At 42.8% G+C, this 25,761-nt stretch overlaps 1 protein-coding gene and 1 pseudogene across 2 annotated transcripts; one reads left to right on the top strand and one right to left on the bottom strand.

Moving 5' to 3' along the window:
* The first annotated feature begins 215 nt into the window (after positions 1-215).
* Positions 216-11,698, top strand: IMPA1 (inositol monophosphatase 1). The gene is made up of 9 exons (XM_035125032.3): positions 216-392; positions 1,847-1,915; positions 2,757-2,890; positions 4,192-4,296; positions 4,880-4,925; positions 5,055-5,163; positions 6,793-6,901; positions 8,391-8,542; positions 9,016-11,698. Exons 2-9 carry the CDS (start codon positions 1,853-1,855, stop codon positions 9,132-9,134), a joined length of 837 nt encoding a protein of 278 aa, XP_034980923.2. The 5' UTR covers positions 216-392; positions 1,847-1,852; the 3' UTR covers positions 9,135-11,698.
* Positions 11,699-17,016: 5,318 nt separating this feature from the next.
* On the bottom strand, positions 17,017-19,341 carry LOC118089903 (fatty acid-binding protein, adipocyte pseudogene; annotated as a pseudogene). The gene is made up of 3 exons (XR_015951624.1): positions 19,234-19,341; positions 18,433-18,642; positions 17,017-17,078 (listed from the first exon to the last, which is right to left on the bottom strand). The product of XR_015951624.1 is annotated as a fatty acid-binding protein, adipocyte pseudogene (transcript).
* Between the last annotated feature and the right edge of the window lie 6,420 nt (positions 19,342-25,761).

The following is a 25,761-nucleotide window of genomic DNA, read 5'->3' as shown; positions in this document are numbered from 1 at the left end:
ATAATTGTGTATCTATCAAGGCCCTGAAGGGAAAGGTCCCCATTGCTTTAGAAGCAGCTTCCCTTTTTCATAGGTGCGGGTCGGGCAGCCAGCCAACCACATGACCTGAGTCCCCAAGGGAGAACCACCCGCCCCTGCGCCTCGCCAGAGGCATCCCAGTGTTGCCAGGACGACCGTGGGATGCCGGCGAGCCCTTTCCTTCCGCTTTTAGCCGCGCCCCTTGGGGGGGAAAAATACCGGTGGCTGCCTAAGAAAGAAAGAGGCGAGGAAGGAAGCACATAACGGGGAGAGGTGGAAAGGTCATCATTTTCCTCCCCCGGAGGTTGTCGCCGGCCGCTTTGTAGATTTCCGTTTGAGAAGTTTGATCTGAGCAGTGCTTCGATTTGCTGACGGTAAGCCCGGGGCCTGGTGGGGCTTCTCTTTAATGCATTTCCATGAGTTCCGGGGCAGCCTTTGTTTCCTTTTACCGCCCAGTTATTTCTACTGCCTTCCTCCCCCACTTTGCGATGAGAATCTGCTCTGCAAGCGCTCATGGAGTCTCCATCCCACCCACAACTAAATATATAATGGGGCTGGGCCATAGCTAAAATTAAGGATCAGTATCTAAACTGAAAAACCGGGTTTGTTTGTTTGTTTAGGGGCAGCTAAATGCAACTGCTCTCCTTCCTTGTCAGGCATTCCTGTTAAAGCATGCAAAACGCAGGGGTAACAAGAGGAATCCATGTTTTGTGAAATTTTGACCCCCTACAATATGCAATCTGTTTATATAGCATTGTAATAAAGAAAAGGGCAACAGATAAATGAAGAGTGTAGCCCTCCAAATGCTATTGGGTTAACTTCCCCATCATCCCTGGCTATTGGCCACGTTGATGGGAGAAGTGTGATGTGGGAGCACTGAGGTTTTATTTTTATTGCTATAATGATTTAATGCAGGATTGATGTGAAATGTGTTGCTTATTATGTTAGAACTGTGTTGCTTATTACATTTGAAATTATTATGTATTGGGTACCCTTGATGGTCACAGCTGTCTTCCACACAATGCTCAGTATTGCTATGGGGAATGCTTAGTTGAATGGAGAAAGTCACATTTACCTAGAAGCAAAACTCATGTTTTAAGTGCTAGGAAAGTGCAGCATCTACACAACTCATTTTCTGGATCCTTCACAACAGCTAAACGTTAACAGCAACCTTGTAGCATATTATGAACTGTTTGTCTGGAAGACTGAAAGGTTTGGAAAACATTGCAAAGATGCTATTGTTGGTCATCATGAGTAACAACTTTTCATACATTTGGTCTCTGTTGGTTTATCAACTTTTATATGTGCAGAAACATGCTAAGGGAGCCTACAGTGTGAAATTGCTAAAAAGCTATAAGTGATCTTCCCACTGCAAGTTTTCCCATGTTGCACTTACTTATATTTATGCACATCACCCTCTATCAGCTTTTATAATCTCTGCAATTGTGTGAACACAATACATCTACTGCAAGTCACTGTCAGTTCTAGTCATCTGTGGCAAGGGCATGTCTCTTGCTACATTTATGCAGGAGCACAAATTTTCTCAGCATCTGCCTGACATTATGCAGGTTGGCAACATACAGGAAATTGTGTAGTTGCTGTGTAGCCCATATTACAAAATAATGCATTGCTCTCAACTGAAGAGAAGTTTATTTCCCAGTATCGTGCAGTGTTGCAGCTTTGATATCAGCATTTTGAAACAAAATAATAGAATTGTTTATGTTGAAATAGTTTGAACCAGCAGATTTAGCATTTTAACACATCTTCAATGTTGTGCTGTTTGCTCTTTTGATTAGCATGATTTGGTGATGTATGTTCTGTTTCCTAGAGAAAGATGGCTGATCCTTGGCAAGAATGCATGGATTATGCAGTTATTTTAGCAAGAAAAGCTGGAGAGGTATGTTTCAGGAAATTTTTAATGTTTGATGTTTTATAATGTTTTTAATATTCTGTTGGGAGCCACCCAGAGTGGGGAAAGCCAGCCAGATGGGCGGGGTATAATTAAATAATTATTATCATTATTATTTATTAGCTTTGAATTTTTGTAAGCACATAATTATTCTGAAAAATGTATATGTCCTGCTTGTACTTCTGTTTAGTCTTCAGCAGTATAAAGCGATGGGATATTTGCAAAACAAATAAGGAGACCAACTCCATTTTAAAATATAAAAATGAAGGGAAGGTTTAGAAAAGCATGGTCAGCTTTGCAAGGAAGTCCAAAAATATAGCAGTCTACAACATGCTGTACTTCTCTTCTGCTTGTCATTTTTGGATAGGAGACAATGATCACAAATGGCTGTGTTCAAGCCTGAGCATGATGGCTGCTTTCAGATGAGCTATTTACTGTGGAATTGCCATTCCTCATCGACTCACCTTGAGAAATCATCCATATGACACTGTCATGCATTTGTAGTCTTCCCATTTCTCTTGGTGGTTTCTGGCTCTCTTTTTTTTGTACCAGAAAGAATCTGATATGTTCGGAAAAGGCTGGAATAGTAGCACTTAGGTGGGGATGGTTCATAACACCATTAAGTAGTCTTTGGAGAGGGCTTTGAAAGTGTTCAGTGACATTGTTGAGGCAGGGAGGGCCTGGCACCTCTCCTCATTTCTGGTGCATAAGCCCTTGATCATGTCTGAGCTTCTGCCTGTTCCACGAGGGAGGAAATGTTTTTCAGCGGCTGACTGAGTGCACTAACTTTTGTTTTCAAAAAGGGTCATGCAAATAATTTTCTTTGCAGGTGGTCCGGGAAGCACTAACAAAGGACATAGCTATCATGATTAAAAGCTCTCCAGCAGATCTAGTGACTGTCACTGATCAAAAAGTAGAAAATATGCTTATTTCTTCTATAAAGGAAAAATACCCATCTCACAGGTACAGAATATTTTAGAACTTGATTTTTTTATTATCACTGGGGAGAGGAAGGATGCGTCTGAAGTACAGGTATGAAACCTTTGATCCTGATGGATCAAAATAAGCACAGGGAACCTGACAAACTGCTGTAATAACATAGCTTTTTCCGTACATTTTAAGTTGTGCTTGTCTTGCATAACCTCCATTTATCACACTTCAATTCTAGTTAGGTAAGGATGGGGAAAGGGAGAATAATGGAACCTCCAACACCTGTAGGCAGTAGAAGCCAAGAGAAATGAATGACAGGCTATGCAAATATGAAGCGGTGGATCAGAGAGTCAGCATGGTGTTATGGTTGCTGCTTAGGATGCAGGCAAGCCATGATCATTTGCAGGTGAGCATACCAGTGGTTTCAGTCACTGCAGTGTTGTACAATATGAGAAGGTGGCTGCTCCTGTTGGGAGAGATGAAATCGCTGTCATGTGGGGAATAGCCAGGCGAGGTGAAGGTGAGGCAAGTCTGGGAGAGAACAGCAATATTCACAATGGGCATCTTGTTTCTCAGACAGAAGAGCAAGCCTGATCCAAGGGGTCAGCACTTCCCAACTGACCTGCTGTGACAAATCTAACCCTCTTCTTTGGCCAGTGCTTAGGGGAGATACACAGGATAAATCTAGTAGCTGACAAATCCCAGTTCTAGGATTCATTTTAGGTTCAGAGTCCCACATAGGTGCAAAGGAAGGATGCAAAATACCAGTGGTGGCAGAAGGGGGTTCTCTCTACTTTAGCAAGTTCTGCTTGGTTATATGGGAAGATCCAATGTAGTGGAGCTTTCCAGTGCAACCTCCTTGCTTACCAAGCATATATAACAGATATATAGCAGAAAGCGCAGTATCACACAACACATAACTGCTTTGTGGAATTAACTCCCATAAGTGATCTCTGGCTTATGTGACATGAAAAGGAGATCACAAAAATACATGAAAGATGGAGTTTTATAGACACACCAGGGCAGAGGCAGTAGTGGGGAAGGTTATTGCATTCCTGTCCTCTTTGTGGGCTGTCCAGACCACTGTGGGCTGCCAGGACTACATCCTGCCTAGTCTAGGAAGCTGAAATAAATCCGACAAGGCTCCTTATAGCTATATATTTCCTGTGCATAAAATGAATCTGTACCATGGAAAATGGGATGTTTCATAAATGATTTGTTGGATGAATGATCATTTTTGAGGATACGGTATTTTAAGATCTATATGTGTCAGGTGTAAATACTGTTGTTCAGATGTATATGTTTGTTTGATTGATTTAAAAATATCCCCTTAGTTTTATTGGAGAAGAATCTGTTGCTGCTGGTGCAAAAAGTACCTTGACAGATAATCCCACTTGGATTATTGACCCTATTGATGGAACTACTAACTTTGTTCACAGGTATGTTTTTTGCATCTTTCTCTTAGGGTCACGGTGGGCATGTTTAGGTGTCACATTAAATCACAAACCAATCACACCCACTTCACTCTTCCCCACTAGCACTGGGAAGAAACAAACTCTGATCCCATTCTCAGCATTACATCAACCAAGGAGTACAGTTTGGTTTGCTCCAAACAAACCACCATATATAAGCAATGCTTCTTCTTGGCTTATTGATCATAGTTTTTGTGTGTGTGTGTGTGTGTGTGTGTGTGTGTTTTAAGTCACCTAATTTGCAGTCTCTGATTTGGACATCACATTAAGCCATGGTTTGTTTCTTCCCTGTGAAAATAGTGAAGCGAGCATGATTGACTTGTGCAATATACCTCTGTGCTTTCCCCCCTCTGGAATCAGAGTAAGATCTTTGTGCTGTGCTGTGGGATGGTCATGTTAGACTTTGCTTTCCAGTTTGTATTTGATTAGGAGTAGCTAGTTAAAACTTTGCCGTAGTTCTCTAATTTACAGTTGAACACGTGCTGCCTGTCAATCATTAACATACACCTGAGCTTACAAGTGCAACATGCTTATCTCTTTGGTTTTCAAGGTTTCCCTTTGTGGCTGTTTCAATTGGATTTGTTGTAAAGAAACAGGTAACTTATAATTTCTTTTTAACATACAGTAAAAAAGTAAAATTCTACCATGGCAGCCTACACACAAAATGTAAACTTCTTTTGAAGGCATAAAAAAACCCCTATGGTGTTGCATTTGTCTGGTTGCAGATGGAATTTGGAATTGTATACAGCTGTGTAGAAGACAAAATGTACACTGGCAGGAAAGGAAAAGGAGCATTTTGCAACGGGCAAAAGCTCCAAGTATCAAAGCAACAAGGTACGGCTTTTGCATTAATATACGGTAGCAGTATGACTATACAAAATTGGGAAAGTGATGGGCCAGATTCAACTAACCTGGTGCCCCAGCAGAATGACTTCCACTAGCACAACAGGGCTTCCCCACCTCCCACTGTGCCTCCCTCAGATCTACTGTAAAGGGTGAAGTGAACCCTCAGTGCTCACGGGAAGGGGAGGGGAGATAATTATTTCCAGCAAGCAGAAATGCTTGTGCTGGCAGAATGGTCATCTTAGCACAATGTTGAATTTCGCCCCGTGGATTGAGAATTGCAAAGACTCAATTGTTGACTTAAATTTATTTTAGGTGTACAGTGGTACCTCTGTTTATGAACTTAATCCATTCCGGAAGTCTGTTCTTATACCAAAACCGTTCTTAAACTGAGGTGCGCTTTCTCTAATGGGGCCTCCCGCCACCAGTGCCCTTCCACCGTTCTTAGAATGAGATACCGTAAAGTTATCAAACCAAGACACTATTTCCGGTTTTGCGGAGTTTGTAAACCAAACCATTCTTAAACCGGACTGTTCTTAAACCGAGGTACTGTACCACTATATTAGAATAGAATTCATGATTTCACCCAGAGAAGCATGTAAACAGCAGGATTTGTTTCTCATGAAACTAGTTGTCCATACCACATTCATGCTCTGGAGTTTCAAAGGGTGTGTATGGATGTATCTTAAAATAGGGCTCAAGGATCTTTCTCTTGAGGAGTGAGACTAATTTCCACTTGCCGCTGGATTTGACAGGGGCCCTAACCAGAACATTTAATTAGTCTGGCAACAACTTACGCAAAACATGGCAGGGAATGAATCTCTCTCTCTCTCTCTCTCTCTCTCTCTCTCTCTCTCTCTCTCTCTCTCTCTCTCTCACACACACACACACACACTGCCTATATGTTCATTCTTTCTTTGATGGAGGTGAGGGGGTTTTCAGCCAACAGTGCAGAACACAGCTAGTTTCTGTTGCAAACAGGCATGCCACATTTTCTAGAACTCTATCCTGGAGACTAGATCATTCATGTGAACAAAATTGATGAGTGTTTATCCATACTAGCTTCACTGTTCATTTTACATATTATCTGTAGGAACACACACACAATTTTTAGCTCAGAAGACCATAGAGAACCTTTGGGTGCATAGTGAGTTCTGCTCCTTCAAGTAAGGTTGATGCAACAGGGTTGGCCCATGTATCAGTCTTGTGGTTATTTTTTTATCTTGTTAGAGGCCATATATTCACCAAAGGGCACTGTATAAATTCAGGTTAAGTGTAGGAAGCAGAGGCCAAATCCTGACACCCCTAGCACGTTACATGCAAATTTCTATTTATTTGCAGATTTATAAACCGCTTCACAACCAAAAGTTATTGAAGTGGTGTACAGTAAAGTAAGATAAAGTACAAAAGATCATGAACTCTGTGAACAAAAGGCAATAGAACAATTTGTACGGATATTGTATAATGGTTTAATGAGTTATATGCTTTGGGTGGAACATTGAATGAGTACTTTTCTTAAATATTTGCTGTTTTTCCTTTCAGTTACAACAACCAAATCTGAATTAAAGTTGTCTACCTGAATTACTTGTCTACCTTTCCCCCCCTCCCCCCCTTCTACAGATATTACAAAAGCACTCTTAGTGTCAGAGTTGGGATCCAACCGTGATCCAGAGGTTATAAAAACTGTTCTTTCTAACATGCAAAGACTACTGAACATTCCTATTCATGGGTATGTTTGTTTGTTTGTTTGTTTGTTTGTTTGTTTATTAAATTACTCTACTGTCCTGCATCTGAAGGTCACAGGGCAGTTTATGCATTCCATTACCAAAAAACAATAGCCCTCCCGCAAACAGTTTAAAAGCCCATAGATTGATTAATTAGCCAAAGGCCTGGAAGAAGAGGAATGCTTTTGCCTAGTGCCTAAAGAAATGTAATAAAGGTGTCAGGCAAGCCTGCCTGAAGAGAGCATTCCAAAGTGGGGAGCCGCCACACAAAGGCCCATTCCCATGTTACTGCCCTCCAGGCCTCTCACAGACAAGGCACACAAAGAAGGTCCTCAGATGATGATTGCAGGGTCTGCAGTGGTTCATATGGAAAGAGGTGGCCCTTGAAGTATTGTGGTCCTCAGCCGTTTAAGGCTTTATTGGTAAAAACCAGCACTTTGAAGTGAACCAGAAACCGATTGGCAGCCAGTGCAGTCCGGCCAGGATTGGTGTTATATGCTCAGTTCTGCTGAATTCTGCATCAGCTGAAGTTTCCGAACCATCTTCAGAGGTAGCCCCACATATAACATGCTGCAGTGATCTAACCTAAAGGTCTATGCTCTGGCATAGATGACAGAAGTTAAGCTATCCCTTTCCAGATAGAGGCGCAGCTGGGCCACAAACTGAAGCTGATGGAAGGCACTCTGAGATCGTACATAGCATCAAAGAGGCTTGTTAAGAATGAGGCACAACTTAGTTTTTTTAAAAAAACAAATAGTCTTTAAAACTGTAGTGTTGGCTATCCCTTTAAAAATGTTTGTTTATGCGTAACAGCATATTTCAGTTGATGCAGGAAGGCGGGGGCAAAGTAGAGAACGTCAATGTTTATAGCAGTTAAGTGAGCCTAATCTGGTGTTCTGTCGTGAATGTCCTGGCCAAAGTTTCCACAAGGGGGCACTCTTCTGAGGCCAAAAAGTCACCTATTCTATAGTGCTTAAGAGGTCACACATACGGTAGTGGGGGGGGGTTATATATAATTTAGGACATAATGGAGGGATGATATGATGCAGCAGTGTGCTCCTTTTAAAAGTAACATGCAGCTATTGAGTTAGATCCAGATTGAAACTGCATTCCTAAACTCACATACAGTGGCACCTCTAGTTGCGTTCCGCTCTTGTTACGAACTTTCAGCTTATGAACGTGGGAAACCCGGAAGTGTTTACTTCCAGGTTCGCCATGTGCGCATGCGCAAAAGCGATCTTCACGCATGCGCAGAAGCGCTTGATCACGCTGTGTACGCAGAAGAGGCGCTCTAGTTGCAGACTTCTCAGGGTGCAACGATTTCACAGAGACCTAAGTTGAGTCACAACTAACTTATCTCACTGATTTCACTGAAAGGTCAAATGATTTGGTTTGCATCTGCTTCTTTTGCATTTCAAATGACTGGTGATTACTGTGAATATTTTTAACTGCAGGGTTTGAATTTGTTGCAATAATATACTTCCTCTGTTTTAGGATTAGAGCAGTTGGGACTGCAGCCGTAAACATGTGCCTGGTGGCAACAGGAGGAGCAGATGCCTACTACGAGATGGGCATTCATTGCTGGGATATGGCAGGGGCTGGGATTATCATTATGGAAGCGGGTGGAGTGCTGCTAGATGTCTCAGGTAAAATATGTTGGGAATGTAACAAGACCAGTTAATTTCTGCTTTCTTATCTGAGGGATGCGCATTTGTGAGGAGCAATTCTGATTGTGTTCTATGTCTTTAACGGTTGCCAGTTTAGTAAACAGTAGGTGGGGCTTTAGAATTTGAGTGTATTCCATCCAGTGGATTGTCAGGGTCTCAGGTTTTTGCAGGATTTAACCCACTACTTTTGTCCTGGAAAACACCAGATTAGTATGACTAGCAGACGGGTTGCCTGTACTATAAACCACTATGCAATCTTCAGATGAACGGTGGTATATTATTATTATTATTATTATTATTATTATTATTATTTCTTTGGAGTGGTCCGTAATAAATTATCACATGACTTATCCAGAGTATTTCGATAATTATAGCTAAAACCCTGTGTCATAATATTAGTTCATAAATAACACTGTAAATCAGTTGTGTTTGTTTGTTTTTTTCATCCCTAGGGGCACCATTTGATTTGATGTCAAGAAGAATAATTGCTGCAAATAACCAAGTACTAGCAGAGCGAATAGCAAAAGAGATTCAGATCATTCCCTTCCAAAGGGATGATGAAACAAATTAAATGTTATAATTGCACCACCTCTGTTATGGACAATTCCTATCAGCTGGTCTGTATACTTAAAAAGAGCTTTTAATGTGAAATGCACCCTTTGTGCTAGGGCATGTGATATAGATCTGTTGCTGAATTCTGACATTTCAAAGCTTGATGCCTCAGTCCTTCCCAAAGTTCCTAGAAATGTGTTCTGTCTTGTGCAAACAGCGCACGATTATTTTTTAAAAAATAATGTTTCATTACCTTGTTTATGTCTCTTACAGGAAAACATGTGGGGTGTGGTGGTGGGATTTCTGCTTCAAACAGCTTGGGCCCAGAGACTCGTTCTGTAATCTGAGGACCAAATTACCTTTGCAAATAAGTGTCCTCAAACTCATGTTTGTCAATACAAGCATGGAGTGGGCGGGTGCAGGCATTTGCAAGGACAGGTCAGCCAGCAGGTGGAGCAGATGCATAACTCCTGAATAGCCCACAGTTTCTCCTGCACAATTTCCCTGGACTCTCTCTTCAGCCAAACACATTTTCTGACACAAAGCTGGATGTGAGCAAAACTTGCTGGGGAGAATCAGCAAGCACATATCTGCCTGCCAAGTCTTCCCTGCAAAGTTAGCATTACGATGGAAAAAAAACTGCCCTGTTGTTTCCCTTGCAGTCTCCAGTTTGGCCACAAAACTTCTGCATTTGCCAACTTCTGTTTTCTGTATTTTCCACCTCATATTGTATTTCATATCAACCTTCTTGTTGATACTGGCCTGATCATTATCATCTTTGATATGCAGAGCACAGGATGTCAGAGTTGAAGTCAGGATTCAGTTAACCATTTTGTGGCATAAAAGCATATGTTTAAATCTCATCAACTGAAATCTATGGTACTTAAAAATGTTTAGCTTTGGCTTTATTATTCTGCAGCTTTTCACAGAATTGTGGTTTTTCCTTTCTCGTTCACAATAACTGTTAAAAGGTGTTTTAAAAGGGGGAAATTATTACATAGATTCCAAATACAAAAATAAAATAAGACAGGCATGCCCTCTTTCGAATACCTAATTATTAAACCAGTGTAAAAATAATTTGGCCAAAAATCATGGAACAGTTATTGTCAATATGAGAGTAAACATTTGACTGAGTTTTACACTGAACATTTTTATAGACTTATTTTGAGAAGTTTATTTCCAGTTCCAGATATTTATTTCTTGGTTTATTTTGAAAGTCAGTGTTTGATCAGCTGAAGTGGAGTAAGTATGTAAACAATAGCTCCTTCAGGGGCAGCAGAAAGTTTTGTGATGCATTAAAGAGTGACTGATGAATGAATAAGGGCATAATATATTTGAATGGTTTTTAAGATGACATAAGACTTTTCTGATAAACACTCATTCAGGGATTGATCCGTTAAGCTGCATGTGTCAGTCTTACATACTATAAAATATCTGACGTTTGCCATCTGTTAGTTAGAAAAGTATAACTGTAAAGAAGCATTGGGAGGTGTAAGGAAGGTAGCCTTGTGGTGTCTAGAAATATTGACTTGAATCATAAATTAAAGCTTGTACCTGCACAGCTGGAACTTTGACAGCCAAAATGCTTTCAGTAGAGAATATAGGTCTCCTGACAGAACCATAGCCCTGTTACTAGCAATTTTCTGTGATGATTCACTTTGTGATGCTATTTCGGATGTACAGGCGACCTGTTTGCAACCGTGGAGAAGTGCCACCAATGTAGTATGTTGTAGGCACATGGTTAATGGGCCTCTGGTTTTCTGTAATTAGAGCTTTCATTATGCTAGATCTTCTAGCATAGCCAACAGGGCTTATGGCCTAGTCACGTGAACCTCCGCCATTGTCCTGAAACATTAGGTTGCTAATCTGGCACCCATGGGTGTGCATGTGGCCAGAGAAGAGCTTCCTAGGACCCACAGGGTCCTGTCTCGATTCCTCCCCCCGCTGAAATTAGGCTTGAAATAAGCCCTAAACCTAATGGGATAATGAAAGCCTAACTTTTGCAAGGAGGTGTGCTCTTCCCAGAGATTGCAGCTGGGGAAGGAAGGTTAGCCGTAGCTTTTCTCTCCAGGAAAATTGCCACCACCATTTGACTTTGGGGGTGGGGAGCAAAAACAATTCCGTCAAGTATCATTGCTGGCGAGGAGGGAGGGTGTTAGTGAGTGTGCATTTTCATGCAGGGTTGTGGTACCCACACGCTGTCTCTCCATTTTGCACTTTTCCCCATAGGCCCCCAAAAGGTTGGCAACCCCTTCAGCTAGTGTATAGGATTTATCACCAGTGTTTAGATTTTAGCAGTGCATGGACTATAGCACCAGTGCAAGGGGACAACTCAAGTGTAAGCTCTAGAGACATTTCCTGTACTTTAACCATCTTCAGAATTTTACTTTTTTCAAGGTGCCAGAATGATGCTTTAGCATAGCAGGCCAGATAAATTCTGAACTTTAGTATAAAATCTAAGGGCAGGGGCGGGGAATGCTAATATTAAGAAGCTTTACTTTGTAAAGTTGAGAATTGCTTTGAAAAGTGTTGTAGTAATATATTTAAAATAAAGTCCAGCTTTATTTTTGGCTTTTAAAATGACCATGACTATTCTTGCCCTTTATTTTCAGAAAATAGCATGCTCGTGCCGCCTTCACTGAGCAGTGATTAAAACATATATTCCAGTGATAGTTGTTTTCTTAAAAGCTAGTCTAAAATTGTATATCCACCACCTGTGATTGAATGTCCTGTTGCAACATAATTGATGGGAGTAGCTTTGGCATTGCCCCATACGCATTGTTGCCTTTAACAAAAAACCAAGGAAGAGATGTACTTGAGAAGAGGCATTTGGAAACAATAAGAGGAAATGGTGTGTAAAATAGTAAGGGTGTGTCTGTGCTTCTGTGCAAGGGAAGGGCTGGCTACGCTTGACTTCATCGTTTTGAAAAAGAACTAATACATACTCCTTTGCATGAGTTGCATCATTATTAAATCAGGTACGGCTGAAAATGAAGCGTCCTGTATAGTTGTTAGCCAGCCAGTAGAGGGACTCATTTCCCCAAGTTAAAATGCTGTACATGCTTCTTCTTACTGTCATATGCTAATACACCAATACGGTATGTTCATATTTCTGAAACAAACAGGCAAACACATTGTCCCTTTGGCTGTACAGTACATCAGTTTGTTGCTGTTGACATCCCTCAAGTAATAAAGGCCAGGTAGCTTTACTTAGAGGGTTTGGTTCCAGAGAATGAGATCCCATATTTGGGTGGTTTAGGATCCTACTGTTGCCTGGCTAAATTCAGTATTTTCCAAGTCTCTCACAGAGTAAAGGTCTGATATTAGGATTTGCCCTATGAGGATGGCCTTTGGAATTTTTCTCAGGGGGCAGTTCCGCTATCTTTGCCCTGTATTTCACATACTTTTCCAAATGTGCTGTCTTGTAGACATTCACATACAGTGGTACCTCAGGTTAAGAACTTAATTCATTCCGGAGGTCCGTTCTTAACCTGAAACTCTTCTTAACCTGAAGCACCACTTTAGCCAATGGGGCCTCCTGCTGCTGCCACACCGCCAGAGCACGATTTCTGCTCTCATCCTGAAGCAAAGTTCTTAACATGAGGTACTATTTCGGGGTTAGCGGAGTTTGTAACCTGAAGCGTTTGTAACCCAAGGTACCACTGTATAAAAGTCTTGCATTTCAAACCAGACATTCCTCCACAGATTTTACAATGTCATATAACTTAATCTTCGCTTACATTAAAAAAGCAACGTGTTAATGTCTGCAAAATGAAGGGAAGCTTTAGTTAAAATGGTATATAAACTTTACTCAGATTGTTCTCAGCAGAATTAAACTGGATGATGTTTATGTCTAAGAGAGAGAACATGGGCTGAAAAATACTAACTGATAAGCATGGTATTTTTTTCCAGCTGTGCTCGGTACTAGCTAGTACCACCTCCCTCACCCATCCTTGAAAAATTGTTTGGGGTAAAGGACTTAGCGAAGAGATTAGAGTTGCAAAGGCAACTCTACATGAAATCTGATGCTCTCATCTGTGCAATTAACCATTCCTTTTTCAGCAAGAAACATCAGCTCACAATAACACAATGACGACCAATACATCCATCTCATTTTAAACATGCAAGTCAATATAGGTTATCCAAAAACCCTGATACATATCCAAAAGAAATTAGCATTTATAAGAAATGTGTTCAAACGTAGCAAGGGCAGTAAAGTCCCATGATCTTTGCATAATAGATGGTGGGTGTTCTGTGACATTTCAGGCTTGAAGTATAAGCCTCTTGGCAGCCATAAGGGTTTGCAAAATCCATCTTTGTCCTAACATTGGTCCTCACAGGAATATCATTTAAAAGTAGATGAACATCTGCAAATGAAAAACATTTCTGCAATACAAAGTGAATGCAGACAATCACTACAGACAAAAAAAAATATATCACTGGACATGCTCGCATCATATGCCTCAATGTCATTGAAATTAACGATTTCCATTTGGCAAGAGTAATTAACCTATATCTACATATAGGATTAGATCCAAACAGTGCTTGGGTTTTTCTTAACCCTCTTATTTATTTTGTTTATAGAATATATCACAAAGCAAACAAGAAAGACAACCTCACAAATTAGCAAATGTACGCCTTTGCAAAATAATAATCGTAAGGTGTTCCACCAAATTGTTGTTGTTTAGTCATTTAGTCGTTTCCGACTCTTTGTGACCCCATGGACCATAGCACGACAGGCACTCCTGTCTTCCACTACCTCCCGCAGTTTGGTCAAACTCATGTTCGTAGCTTTGAGAACACTGTCCAACCATCTCATCCTCTGTCGTCCCCTTCTCCTTGTGCCCTCAATCTTTCCCAACATCAGGGTCTTTTCCAGGGAGTCTTCTCTTCTCATGAGGTGGCCAAAGTATTGGAGCTTCAGCTTCACGATCTGTCCTTCCAGGGAGCACTCAGGGCTGATTTCCTTAAGAATGGATAGGTTTGATCTTCTTGCAGTCCATGGGACTCTCAAGAGTCTCCTCCAGCACCATAATTCAAAAGCATCAATTCTTCAGCAATCAGCCTTCTTTATGGTCCAGCTCTCACTTCTATACATCACTACTGGGAAAACCATAGCTTTAACTATACGGACCTTTGTCGGCAAGGTAATGTCTCTGCTTTTTAAGATGCTGTCTAGGTTTGTCATTGCTTTTCTCCCAAGATATATCTGTATAAAGACATGTAGTGACGGTGCCAGGCGAGCCTCTCTGGGGAGAGGATTCCACAATTGGGGAGCCACCACAGAAAAGGCCGATTCTCTTCCTGTTTCATGGTTCTCTTCCTCTACATGTTATCATGAGAAGGATAGCGAAGAGCTGGTTGGACTAAACTATGAGACAACTTCCTGTGTTCTTTAGCAGGCACCAGAAAGTTGACTCCAGCTTTCCTCAACCAGTGTCACAAACCGGCAGGACCATGGGGAGGAGGAAGAGGATCCCAGCGAGGGGGTGTAGCCATGACTGATACACACCGGGGCAAGCTGGGGGTGGAGAAGGAGAGGTTGGGGGCTTAGAACATACTCGTGGGGTGACAGCAGACAGCAAGGGGGTGGGGGTTGGTGCAAAGGACCAAAGAAGCAGGGCCCAGAGCCAGAGCCCCCCCCCCCCCAATCTCCATGAACATGGCAGGCATAGGGAGCAGTGGAAGGTGTGCTCTAGGAGGCTGAGGCCAACAAGGGCCCACAGTCCAGCTCATGAGCTGATCAGATGGGGCTCACTAGCTCTGGGAGAAGGTTGTGATTCCTTAGCTGGAGTAGGCTTGGAACAGGTGAGGGTCACATGCCTCATCTAGCCTAGAAGCTGCAATCAGCATGCAAGGGATAAATGGGAAGCAGAGGTGAGGTTCTGTGTCTGGTGGACTTGGCTTGGATATTCCAGAAGCAATTCAGGACTCTACTTTTTGGGACTGTATACACCAGTGGGGACTTGCCACCAGGTAGACCGGAGGGTTGAGGACAACCAGGTGCCTGCCAGATATTTTGAACTTCAACCTCTACCAGCCCTAGCTAGCACAGCCAATGGTGAAGAATGATGAGCAACAGCTGATGGGGGCAAGGTTGGGGAAGGCTGGTCTACCCACCGGCAAGCATACAGATTATCAGTTTTCCACCCACACAGACTGTGGCGGAATAACACTTTACTTAAATAAGGGTATAATTGGGAAATGGAGATACAAGGTAAAGAGAAGCTAGCTAGAAGGCTGCAATTGCCCATATCCCCAAGATAGCTTATGTAACAGAAGGGAGGAAATGCTTTTCTAATCCCCTATTCCTGTAAATTAAATTTTAATTGTTTTTAATTGCTGGATTTTAAATTGTGGTAACTCGCCCTAGGACCTGCTGGAAAAGAACAGGTAATAATATCCAAATACTGTAGCCTGTGGGTCTAACGGTAGTTAATAATCCTGTTTTAATTTCTGTTTCATTTATTAGTTTTGTCGAGGAGAGTTTGGTAACCCTTTCGAGGTGAGAGGGTGTGTGGACTAGCTAAGCCTGGCAAGACTGCTTACTCTATGGGTTTAACCCCTTAATACATTAAATTGAGGTAAGCATGTTGGTTATGAGATTGGATTTATGCCACAGGTCTTACTTCAGTATCTGAGTCACTAGAACTGTAGGCCATCAAGGCAGTGGATGGAGGAGGTAGTGTGCCTCTGAATACCCATTGCTAGGAGTCACAATTGGGGAGAGAATACTTTGCACTCAGGTCCTGTTGGCAGGTGTCCCATGAACATCTGGTTCGCCACTGCAAGAATGATGCATTAGATGGAACTTTGGCTTGTGCCTGCAGGACTCTTATGTTTTTGTGCATTAATTCTGTGCATTATGCATGCATCTAGATACCATAGCAGCAGCGAGAGCAGATGGTGCTGTGGTCTAAACCACCGAGCCTCTTGGTGATCGGAAGGTTGGTGGTTCAAATCCAGCTCCTGCCAACCTAGCAGTTCAAAAGCACACCAGTGCAAGTAGATAAATAGGCAATGCTGTGGCAGGAAGGTAAATGGCATTCCCATGCGCTCTGGCTTCTGTCATGGTCCTCCGTGTGCCAAAAGCAGTTTAGTCATGCTGGCCACATGACCCGGAAAGCTGTCTGTGGACAAACGCCAGCTCCCTCAGCCTGAAAGTGAGATGAGCGCCACGACCCCATAGTCACCTTTGACTGGACTTAACCGTCCAGGGGGTCCTTTACCTTTTACCTTTATAGCAGCAAGTACCCCATTATTATCTGTACAGTGGTACCTTCAGTTGTGAACGGGATCCATTCCGGAGGTCCGACCGCATCCCAAGGAATTCGCAACTGGAGGACTGCTTCTGCACATGTGCATGGCGCGGTTTAGCGCTTCTGCGCATGTGCGCACAGCGAAACCCGGGGAAATACTTCTGGGTTTGCTGCATTTGTATCCTGAAGATTACATATCCAGAGGGATACGTAAGCAGAGGTGCGACTGTACTACTTTAAATTTAGCATAGGGACTTACATGTACAGAGGAGAGAAAAGCACTCTGTACTTGGAAAGCAGATATTGGCCTAGGTGCCTCCCTAATGTGCTAGCTTTTTACATGCATCAAGTTTTGTGGGATTTATGTTGGGGAAGTACTTGATTGTCTGCTGTTTGGAATATATGATTGCCTCTTATTTTAATTCTCCCTTTCATCCCAAAATGTAAACTGCAAACTCCACTGGACTTAACTCCAAGTTAGCCTTTATTGGATACCATAAGTATATTATCATAACCCTTTAATCAACAGCTGCAGTTCACAGCCAGATTTGGGTAAGTAGCTTATTATACAGCCCAACTTCAAAGGGACTTCTTGCTCAATAACACATTCCATCCGAATCTGGTAAGCTACAGCCACTGCCCCTACACTGATTTGCATTCTGGTGCAAATATTCCTGGAGACCGGAGTGTCTGAAAGGAAAATGCTGAAATGCAAAAGATAAACCTTTGCAATTAAGAATGTTCTTACGTGGCATGAAACTGTAACAAACCTAGTTTGCGAAAAGGAATTGTGATCAATTGCGTAAAGTAAGCTTGTTCAAACGGCGTGTGTTTGTGTGTGCGGGTGACTGAGTGTAAGTGATATGAAAGGCTGTCATTGAAGCTTCCTTTAAGCCAGTTCCTTGAAATTATTTATTTCATTTCCACATAAGCGCCATGCTCATTTTTGTAACAAATATGCTGTAGGTAAAAGAAGCTGAAATGGAAAGATAATGTCTTCACACTCTTCCATAGACTCTGGTACAAATGATGTCATTCATGGCATATTCCTAGCAAATGAAAAAAATAATAGGTTACAATCCATAGTCTTCCATCATCTTTATAGCAATGCTGTTGTCTTCTCAGTTGCTTCTATGTGTGGGGTTGCACTTGTGATGCTGTTGCCAGTAACAATGGCCCAGTTTGCATGTTACATTAAACCATAGCTTATATCATTATGACCAAGCAGCAGACCTGCACATGCTGCTGAAATCATGGACACACGATTCCTACACTTTCTCATATACTTTGGGGGCTGTCAGCTCACTCCTTCTGTGACTGCCTCACAGAGAGGACATCAGGGTAGAATAGCAATTTGTTAATTTCAGAAGGGTGGTCATCATTACACAATGCAACTGTCGAGGCTGTAGTGTCAAGAGCCAAGGAGAATGCTATTCTTCCCAATTGCTTCTTGTTTTTCTCCACTCTCTCCTTCCATGCTCCAGTCTGATGGGCGGGGAAGGTATACTATGTCCTAGTACTGGTGAAATCAACTTGATTGGGAAGAAGAATAGCATTCTCCTTGGCTCTTGACACTACAGCCTTGATCGCTGCAACTTTAAGCAAACAACAACAACAACAGAACTGACTGCCTTAAAACCCCGAGGTGAAACATAGTGAGCTGCCCTGCAGAATCAGACCATTGGCCCATCTGGTTCAGTACTGTCTCGCACTGACTGGCAGGGACTTTCAGACAGAGGACCTTAGCAGCCCTAGCTGGCGATACCCAGGATTGAACCTGGAACTGTTTGCATGTTTCATCAATTCCGCCTTTGAAATCCCTGTAATGTCCGACACAATCCAGACATATGGCAGCCCTATGTTCCGGCACTGGACTATGGTCCTTCCCCTTGTTATAACGCTCTTAAAAATCATTATAAAAGTAAGAGTTATAAGGAGATGAATTTTTGGTTTTACCTGCTATCTTTCCTCTCCCCCACCAACAGGAATATATTTATCTAACTGAAGTTCTGATTATTAGCAGACCCCCCCCCCCCGTCAAGATACTGCACTTCCCACCCTGGGAACCATTCCTAGGGGAAACAATAATATTCACCTTGGCACGCCTGTTATCCATTGTTATTTCCTCAAACTCTTGGTCTAGCTTGAAGGAAATCTCAGCAACTTTGAAGACGGTCTCTGTTCTGATGGTGGCTACATCTTTGTCTGTGGTGATGGTCATGGTGGGTTTGGCTAGGCTGACCAGTTTCCTTTGGGCAAAACCTACTCCTACAGATGAGAAGGAAAACAGAATCTCACCTTGGGAGACTGAGCTTCCCCTGTCTCCCACCCAGGGCGGCTCTCAACCATCTACCAACCCCATGAGTACACAATCCCTGGACCTTAACAAAGGCCCCAAAAATATGACCCAAAAGAAGAAGAAAGAAAAGAACAGAGACAAAGAAAGGGGAAAGAAACAAGAATATGGAAGGGGAGAGACAGAGAGTAGAAAAAGAAAAAAGGAAAGGAAAAAAGGAAAAGAAACATTAGAGAAAAATAAAAAAGGACTTCTGATTCTCCATCTGCCAGTTACATAAAAATGGTGGGAGGAGATTATGTAAGATATTCAGTCCATAATAACTTCCATCTTCTATACTTTCTGTTGAATAGTATTTCTTTTAAGCCAAAATGCCTCAGACTCATTCTGAACAGTTTTCTTGTTGCCCCACTCCTTTCCCAGGGAAAACCTATTCTTTAGTGCTAAATTGGAGCAAACATCAATCCAGAGAAAATCTGAATTGCCGTTTCCTTTGATTGAATGCTAAAGAGCCATTTCCCCCAGAGAATAAGCTCTTAGTTTGTGACAAAATGTTTGCTTACCCAGTTCTTTCATATATTCATCAAAATTTTCACTAGAGATGAGTTTCCAGGTTCCCGAGAACTGCTCAACCATTATGTAAGAGTGATGGGGGGGAAATCCTCGTGAGTACTGCTGTATGGGAAAACATGATAATTTTTTGTAGGCTAAAAGAAAACTTTTGGCGGGCCAGCTCCATATTTTTTTATGTCCTTGGCATGTTTAGACAGAGTTAGTTGCTACAGAATGTCGTCTCCTGGGCTGCCACCTGCCAAACCTATAAGGGCGGTGGGACTACCTAGAAGGTCCCACTGCTGATCTGAGAGGGTCTCTCAAATATTTGGGGCCTCAGTCATTTAGGCCTTTAAACAGTTGGGTTGCCTTGGGGTTCACTACTATCACTCATCAACTGATGACATATCCTACAACATTTCTCTGATGAAAATAGGGACGTCCCAGTCCATAATGATAATTTTACTATTTATACCCCACACATCCTACTGGCTTGCCCCAGCCACTCTGGGCAGCTTCCAACATACATAAAAACACAATAAAACATTAATTATTTTTTTAAAAAACTTCCCTATACAGGGTTGCCTTCAGACAGCTTGGGGATCGGATAACTCCACACCCTCCAGCATTTCTCCAATGAAAAGAGGGACATCCTAAGGAAAAGTAGGACATTCCAGGATCAAATCAGAAACCGGGACGGCTTCTCTAAATCAGGGACGTCCCTGGAAAAATAGGGACACTTGGAGGGTCGGTGATGATGCTTCTCCTCACTGCCAGCACTTTCTCCTCCTCCTGCCTCCTCTTACTCTTCAGGCCCAATGTTCAAGGAGGAAAACCAGGAAACAGCACCGCTGCTGTTCACTCCCACTTTTCCTCTGGGCCTGATGGACTATGCATGCAACTTGCACGCTTCAACCCGGCAGAAGCTAGCTGCAGATTATAGCACTGACACTCTGTGGTTTGTCCTCCTCCGCTCCTCACTCCCCATTAACCTCCCTCTCCAGGGTCTGTCCTCGTGACATCATCAGGGGCATCCTGCCATAACATGGCCAGGGCCCATCCCTAGGTCTCAGGTTTGGGCGCCGAAATCTCAGGGTCTGGGATGCCCTTGACCTGGCAACCCTTGTGGCCTGCGGGCCTCTTGCAGGTCCTTCCTTTCTCTGTGAATGGTTCTTTATCTTTAAACTGGAATTGGATCAGAGCTTTTCACACTTAGGACTCCTTCAAAGAGAGGACAATGCATCTAAAAATCAGGCCACATTATAGACACACACGGCCTAAATCACTGCAAATGATCCTCTCCCCCCCCCCCGGGCCTTCTCTCCCTTTAGCAGCTGTATAGCAGGCAGTAATTCAACTGGTGAGGACCCACCCACCCCCGTCATTTGCATGCATAGGCTGGAGGAAAGTAGCATTTGTTGGGTTTCTGCCTGTTACTGAGTAGAAAACTTGTTCTGGGGTAGAGGTGCAGGAAGGTGGCAGGCCCAGCGCGAAAGCATGGAAAAGTGCTTGCAAATAAGATAGAAGCAATTTCAATCAAAGCAAATAATGTACTTGAAAAGGTCAGTGTTTCCCCAGAGACCTTTTTTAAAAGTTCACATCTTACCTATACAGATATATTATCCTTAATACTGAGATTGCCAACGTGGTGCTACAGCCCTATGGCTTCAAAACCTGAAATATTTCCAGGGTCAAAAGGGTCCCAATGACTTTTGCTTTCTGGGTAAGTGGCATTTTAGAAAGGTGATGTATAAAAACTTTGTGTTAGTAGTACAGAGCATTGGCAGGTTAAATGCCTGTAAGCTAATGAGGGTATTATCATGTGTGTCTTAAATCTCACCCTGAAGTGAAATTTCAATCCAGTTATTAAATCTCTCCCTTTCCTTCTCCCCACCCACCCTAAACAGCCATGACACTTGGTATAGTCCTCTAATAGACTGCAAAGTGCAGCTAGATAAAAAATGTCCGATACAAAACGCAGTAGGGAAGCAAAGCTAAAGTTGCTTTCTGGTCCCTGTATGTCAGTGCACTTCAAACAATACATGCATTAGCAGAGAAAGTTGCTCTGGAAGTTTTGAAGGTTAATAAGAAAGCTGTGTGAGATTAAATGGCCATTACTGCTCCTTACCAGCAGGGAAAGACCTTTGCATTTTCACAGAAGGGAAACCACAACAATTACACTTAGGCCAAAGCAGAATAAATGAAAGAGAAAATAACTTCCGGTGTGCACTTGGATGCAAAATTTAGAGTTGGAAAAATGTGCAGATATAAACCAATTGGCAATTGGAAAAAAATGGGCAGGGGGTGGGGATTATGACCCAATGTCAGGGACTACATGTACACAAATATAGGGCAGAATGCTTAAAAACTGCCTAAACTATGTTAAAACACCATCATCTTTTGGGCCAGAACCTTCTCTTCTTCTCCTACATCTTTGGGCAGGTAGCACTTTTCACATCTTTGTAAATAGTCTCAAAGTCCACCTTTTTGTGCCTGTTAGTTAATGAACTAAGGCAGAATCATAAATGAATCTTCACTGTATAGTAAATAAGCACTGACTATTATGGATAAATTGCCACAGATACAGGGTGTAAGCAAGGAGCAGAACACGCTTTATGTTGGTTCAGCTTCTTCTTCTTATTAGTGTGGAGTATCTGATGAGGAATTTGAGCAGTGGAGAACCTGCTTTACTAAAAACAATCCTGCATTCAGTTAAGAAGCAGGTCAAGTTTGGATGCAATGTTGATGTAAAAAGCTATCCATTTGACACACAACAGTCCAAACAAACCTTTTAACACCAGCAATGACTTAGCTATTACCTTTCTTCATGCTGTGGGAATACTTCATGCCACTGTTGAATTTCTGCCTACTATAAAGTTGAAAAAAGAGAGGGTCAGTTAGAACAAGAAAACTTCAACTCAATTTATCACCTATTTGTTTGCATCTGATATTTGCAATATTTGGCACATTGTAAGATGATACCACCGAAATTTGCATATTTGGTAGTTTGATCTCCTGTGGTGTCTCTGTGCCTCTGTACTATAAAGTTTCTGTCAACTTTAAGCTAGACTGACAACCATCCTGCAGTAGCCACTTTTGGCTCGGTAACATTAGCTTAGAAAATGCAATCTAACTCATTTGCTGAACTGTTCAAGAGGAAGCCTGCAACAATGTTGCCCTTCCTAATTACTTGTACCGTAATTAAAAGCAGGAATGTCAAATACAAAGCAGCTGTAGGATAGAAATCCTGATAGCCAGGAAAAAGGAAACACCTGAGTTTGTGTTGTAATGTATCTCTAGTCTAAGCAGAAAATGTCTTGTTTATGTCTCCAGTGTATTCCTGCTGTTTATCAATTTTTCCAAGATGAAGGTCAAACTTTGTGAAGTTCCTTTTTCTTAGCTGTAGGCGGTTTAATGTCAGTTCTTACAGAACGATTAGTTATATTTTTTAGAATAATATTCAACAGGACATTGACTAGAAGGGTTTTTAGAACTCTTAAAGATCTTTGTCACTGTATTAGCAAAGCTTAGCCGCAAATCATGCCTGAAATCGGCCTCAGTTCAGATTAAGTCCAAGAAAACCATCAGCCCTAAAAACAAGATAACAACAAGAGTTGCTACAGGGCTGCAAGATAGGTGTGACTCATGCCTACCATTTTAAGGAGCAAACAGGAGCCTGGTTTGCCCAGCGGACTTGTTTTCTAGGAAGCAATCTTTGTAACGCCTGTTTAGATGTCTGGAACATTGTGGCATGACTTTGCCACCTACTCCCAGTCCATGCCAAGCTAGGTTTATGTGCCTGCATAAAGCACTGAGTTCAACTTTTGACTCATAACTTACTTTCATGCGGATTAGTAACTGGGTTGCAAATGATGTTGCGCAGTGTATGATTCTGGGAGGCAAAAAGGACAAGACCTTTCCAACAGCTGTCCTAAATGAAATACCATAAACTGAAGTCCTTGAGCTTCAGTCACTACTGGCTGAATGTTAGGAAAGCATAGAAGAGACAGAATTGGTAAGTTCTGCCCAGGGGCGTCGCAATGGGGGCGGTCTGCCCTGAGTTCCACTCTGGGGGGGGGCGCCACTTGGCACCCCCACCCCCGCGATTCCCAAGCCGAGCCTCCAGCCTCCTGGTAAAAAGTCCGCTCGGCTTGGGAGTCGCGGGGGTGGGGGCGCCAAGTGGCATTCCCCCCCCGCCACACCGAGCGGGTTTTCTACCTGGAGTTTGTAGCTGGAGGCGCGCGGATTGGAGTCGCCGGGGGGGGGGGATACCTCGCTACGTAACACACATGCGCAGCTGAGCGGGCTTTCTACCTGGAGTTTGTAGCTCAGTGTTTTTCAACCTTTTTTGGGCAAAGGCACACTTGTTTCATGAAAAAAATCACGAGGCACACCACCATTAGAAAATGTTAAAAATTTTAACTCTGTGCCTATATTGACTATATATAAAGTAATTTTTCAATTTTTCCCACGGCACACCAGGCAACATCTCGCAGCACACTAGTGTGCCGCGGAACAGTGTTTGAAAAACACTGTTGTAGCTGGAGGTGCAAGGCTTTGGATATGAACTAGATTATAAATTTATTATTATTATTATTATTATTATTATTATTATTATTATTACCCCCCTGCCCACCAGGCTGGGTTTCCCCAGTCACTCTGGGTGGCTCCCAACAGAAATAATAATAATAATAATAATAATAATAATAATAATAATAATAATAAAGCGATAAAACATCAAACATTAAAAACTTCCCTAAACAGGGCTGCCTTCAGATGTCTTCTAAAAGTCAGATAGTTATTTATTTCCTTGACATCTGATGAGAGGGTGTTCCACAGGGCAGGCGCCAATACTGAGAAGGCCCTCTGCCTGGTTCCCTGTAACCTCACTTCTCGCAGTAAGGGAACCGCCAGAAGGCCCTAGGAGCTGAACCTCAGTGTCCGGGCTGAATGATGGGGGAGGAGACACTCCCTCAGGTATACTGGGCTGAGGCCATTTGGGGCTTTGAAAGTCAGGACTAACACTTTGAATTGTGACCCTCAGGGTCCCTTCCAACTCTAGAATTCTATGATCTGCTTACATGGAGGAGCTGTATGTGCATACATAGAACCCTTATCAGATGAGGAAAATGTGCAACTCGTGACCTCATGTGTGAAGTGTTTATCTGACCACCCTGACTGTGCTTTCTGGGAACTGCAGTTTGTTTACCCTCACAGAGCTACACTTCCCAGCACTCTTAACAAACTACAGTTCCCAGGATTCTTCTTTTTTTCTTTTTTTAGGGGGAAGGGGTGCTTTTAAATGTGTGGTGTGTACACAGCCTTCATGATGAGAAAAGCTTTGTTTGTTGAATATCTTCCTGTCATAAAGTTAAACTCACTGGAGCCCTGCCAAGAAAAAAGAAAAACCAGAACCCTACTACTGTCAGGCTCTCCTAAGGGCCACATAAACAAGAGCTGCTTGTCACAAAGAATAATAGAATAATTTTCCTCTATAAAAGCCCAGCTGTATAACTGAAAACTCACTTCCCCTCTTAAATGGGTAAAGAAGCAAGAGTCAAAGCTAGGAGCCAGCGAGAGGGAGGAAATGAAGGAACAAAGTTCAAAACAAGACTGATTCCTTTCAAAAATGAGTGAAAGGTTGATTAATATTGTTAGGCAGCCTCAAAGTTCTCTCGCCATCTAGCTTAAAGCAACTCCAGTGCTATACACTGAAAGCACTGTGAAACTATTTCAACAAGCGTGGATTTGCGTGGACAGGCAGAGTCCCCCAAATCCCAGGCGACCCCTGAGTGGAATAATGACTCAAGACAACTTGCTATGGGATTAAAATTGGCCACAACTTTATTAAGATTCAGATGTAGGGAGACCTTGGCTCAGGCAGTGGGTGTTTATCCTTCCCAGTCCCCAGCCGGGGATCTGGGAGACTTCAGGGTTATCCAGAATGTGTGGGGATTGGGCTGGCTCTGGGGAACATATGTTCAAGCAGAGAGCCTGCCATCGCGTTCGCCGCTGCTGGAGGGGAGAGCAATGCCAACCTCTTGGCGTATGGCCAATGCCTCCCCTCAAGACCCCTTTAATGGGGAACCCTGGTATCACTGCCACAAAAGTGGCGTGGGACACAGCTTCACACACACACACACACACACACACCATTTAGGAAGATAGACTAAAGGATTCTGCCCAAGGCCTGAAACCGCCAAAGTTGTGACGTTTTGCTACGGGAAAGGCAAAACCTGCCAATGCAGGAAAATTCATTTCTGGCCCTTCAACAGCGACCTTGACGTAGCAACGTTTGCGTACCCGTGGAGAAGAGGTTAACCTGCAAAATAAGACTTAATTGAGGGAGTGGAGGGTGGGAGAAGCTCTGGAGCCAACTGCTGCTTCCCAGGTAAGCTACACCTTCTGTTGTGTGGGCAGGGCAGTCCCTCCCCTTACCTGGCCAATCCCCTGGCAACGCACCTCCCCCCCGGCAGGATTGGGCGGTTGACTGAGGTAGGCGGAGACCCCAATATCCAGGGGAACCAATATCCAGGGGA

The sequence above is a fragment of the Zootoca vivipara genome, chromosome 8, assembly GCF_965207765.1.
Source record: "Zootoca vivipara chromosome 8, rZooViv2.hap1.1, whole genome shotgun sequence".
NCBI classification, from domain to species: domain Eukaryota; kingdom Metazoa; phylum Chordata; class Lepidosauria; order Squamata; family Lacertidae; genus Zootoca; species Zootoca vivipara.
Note: the sequence above shows the minus strand (reverse complement) of the source record. Positions and strands in the feature narration are given on the sequence as shown.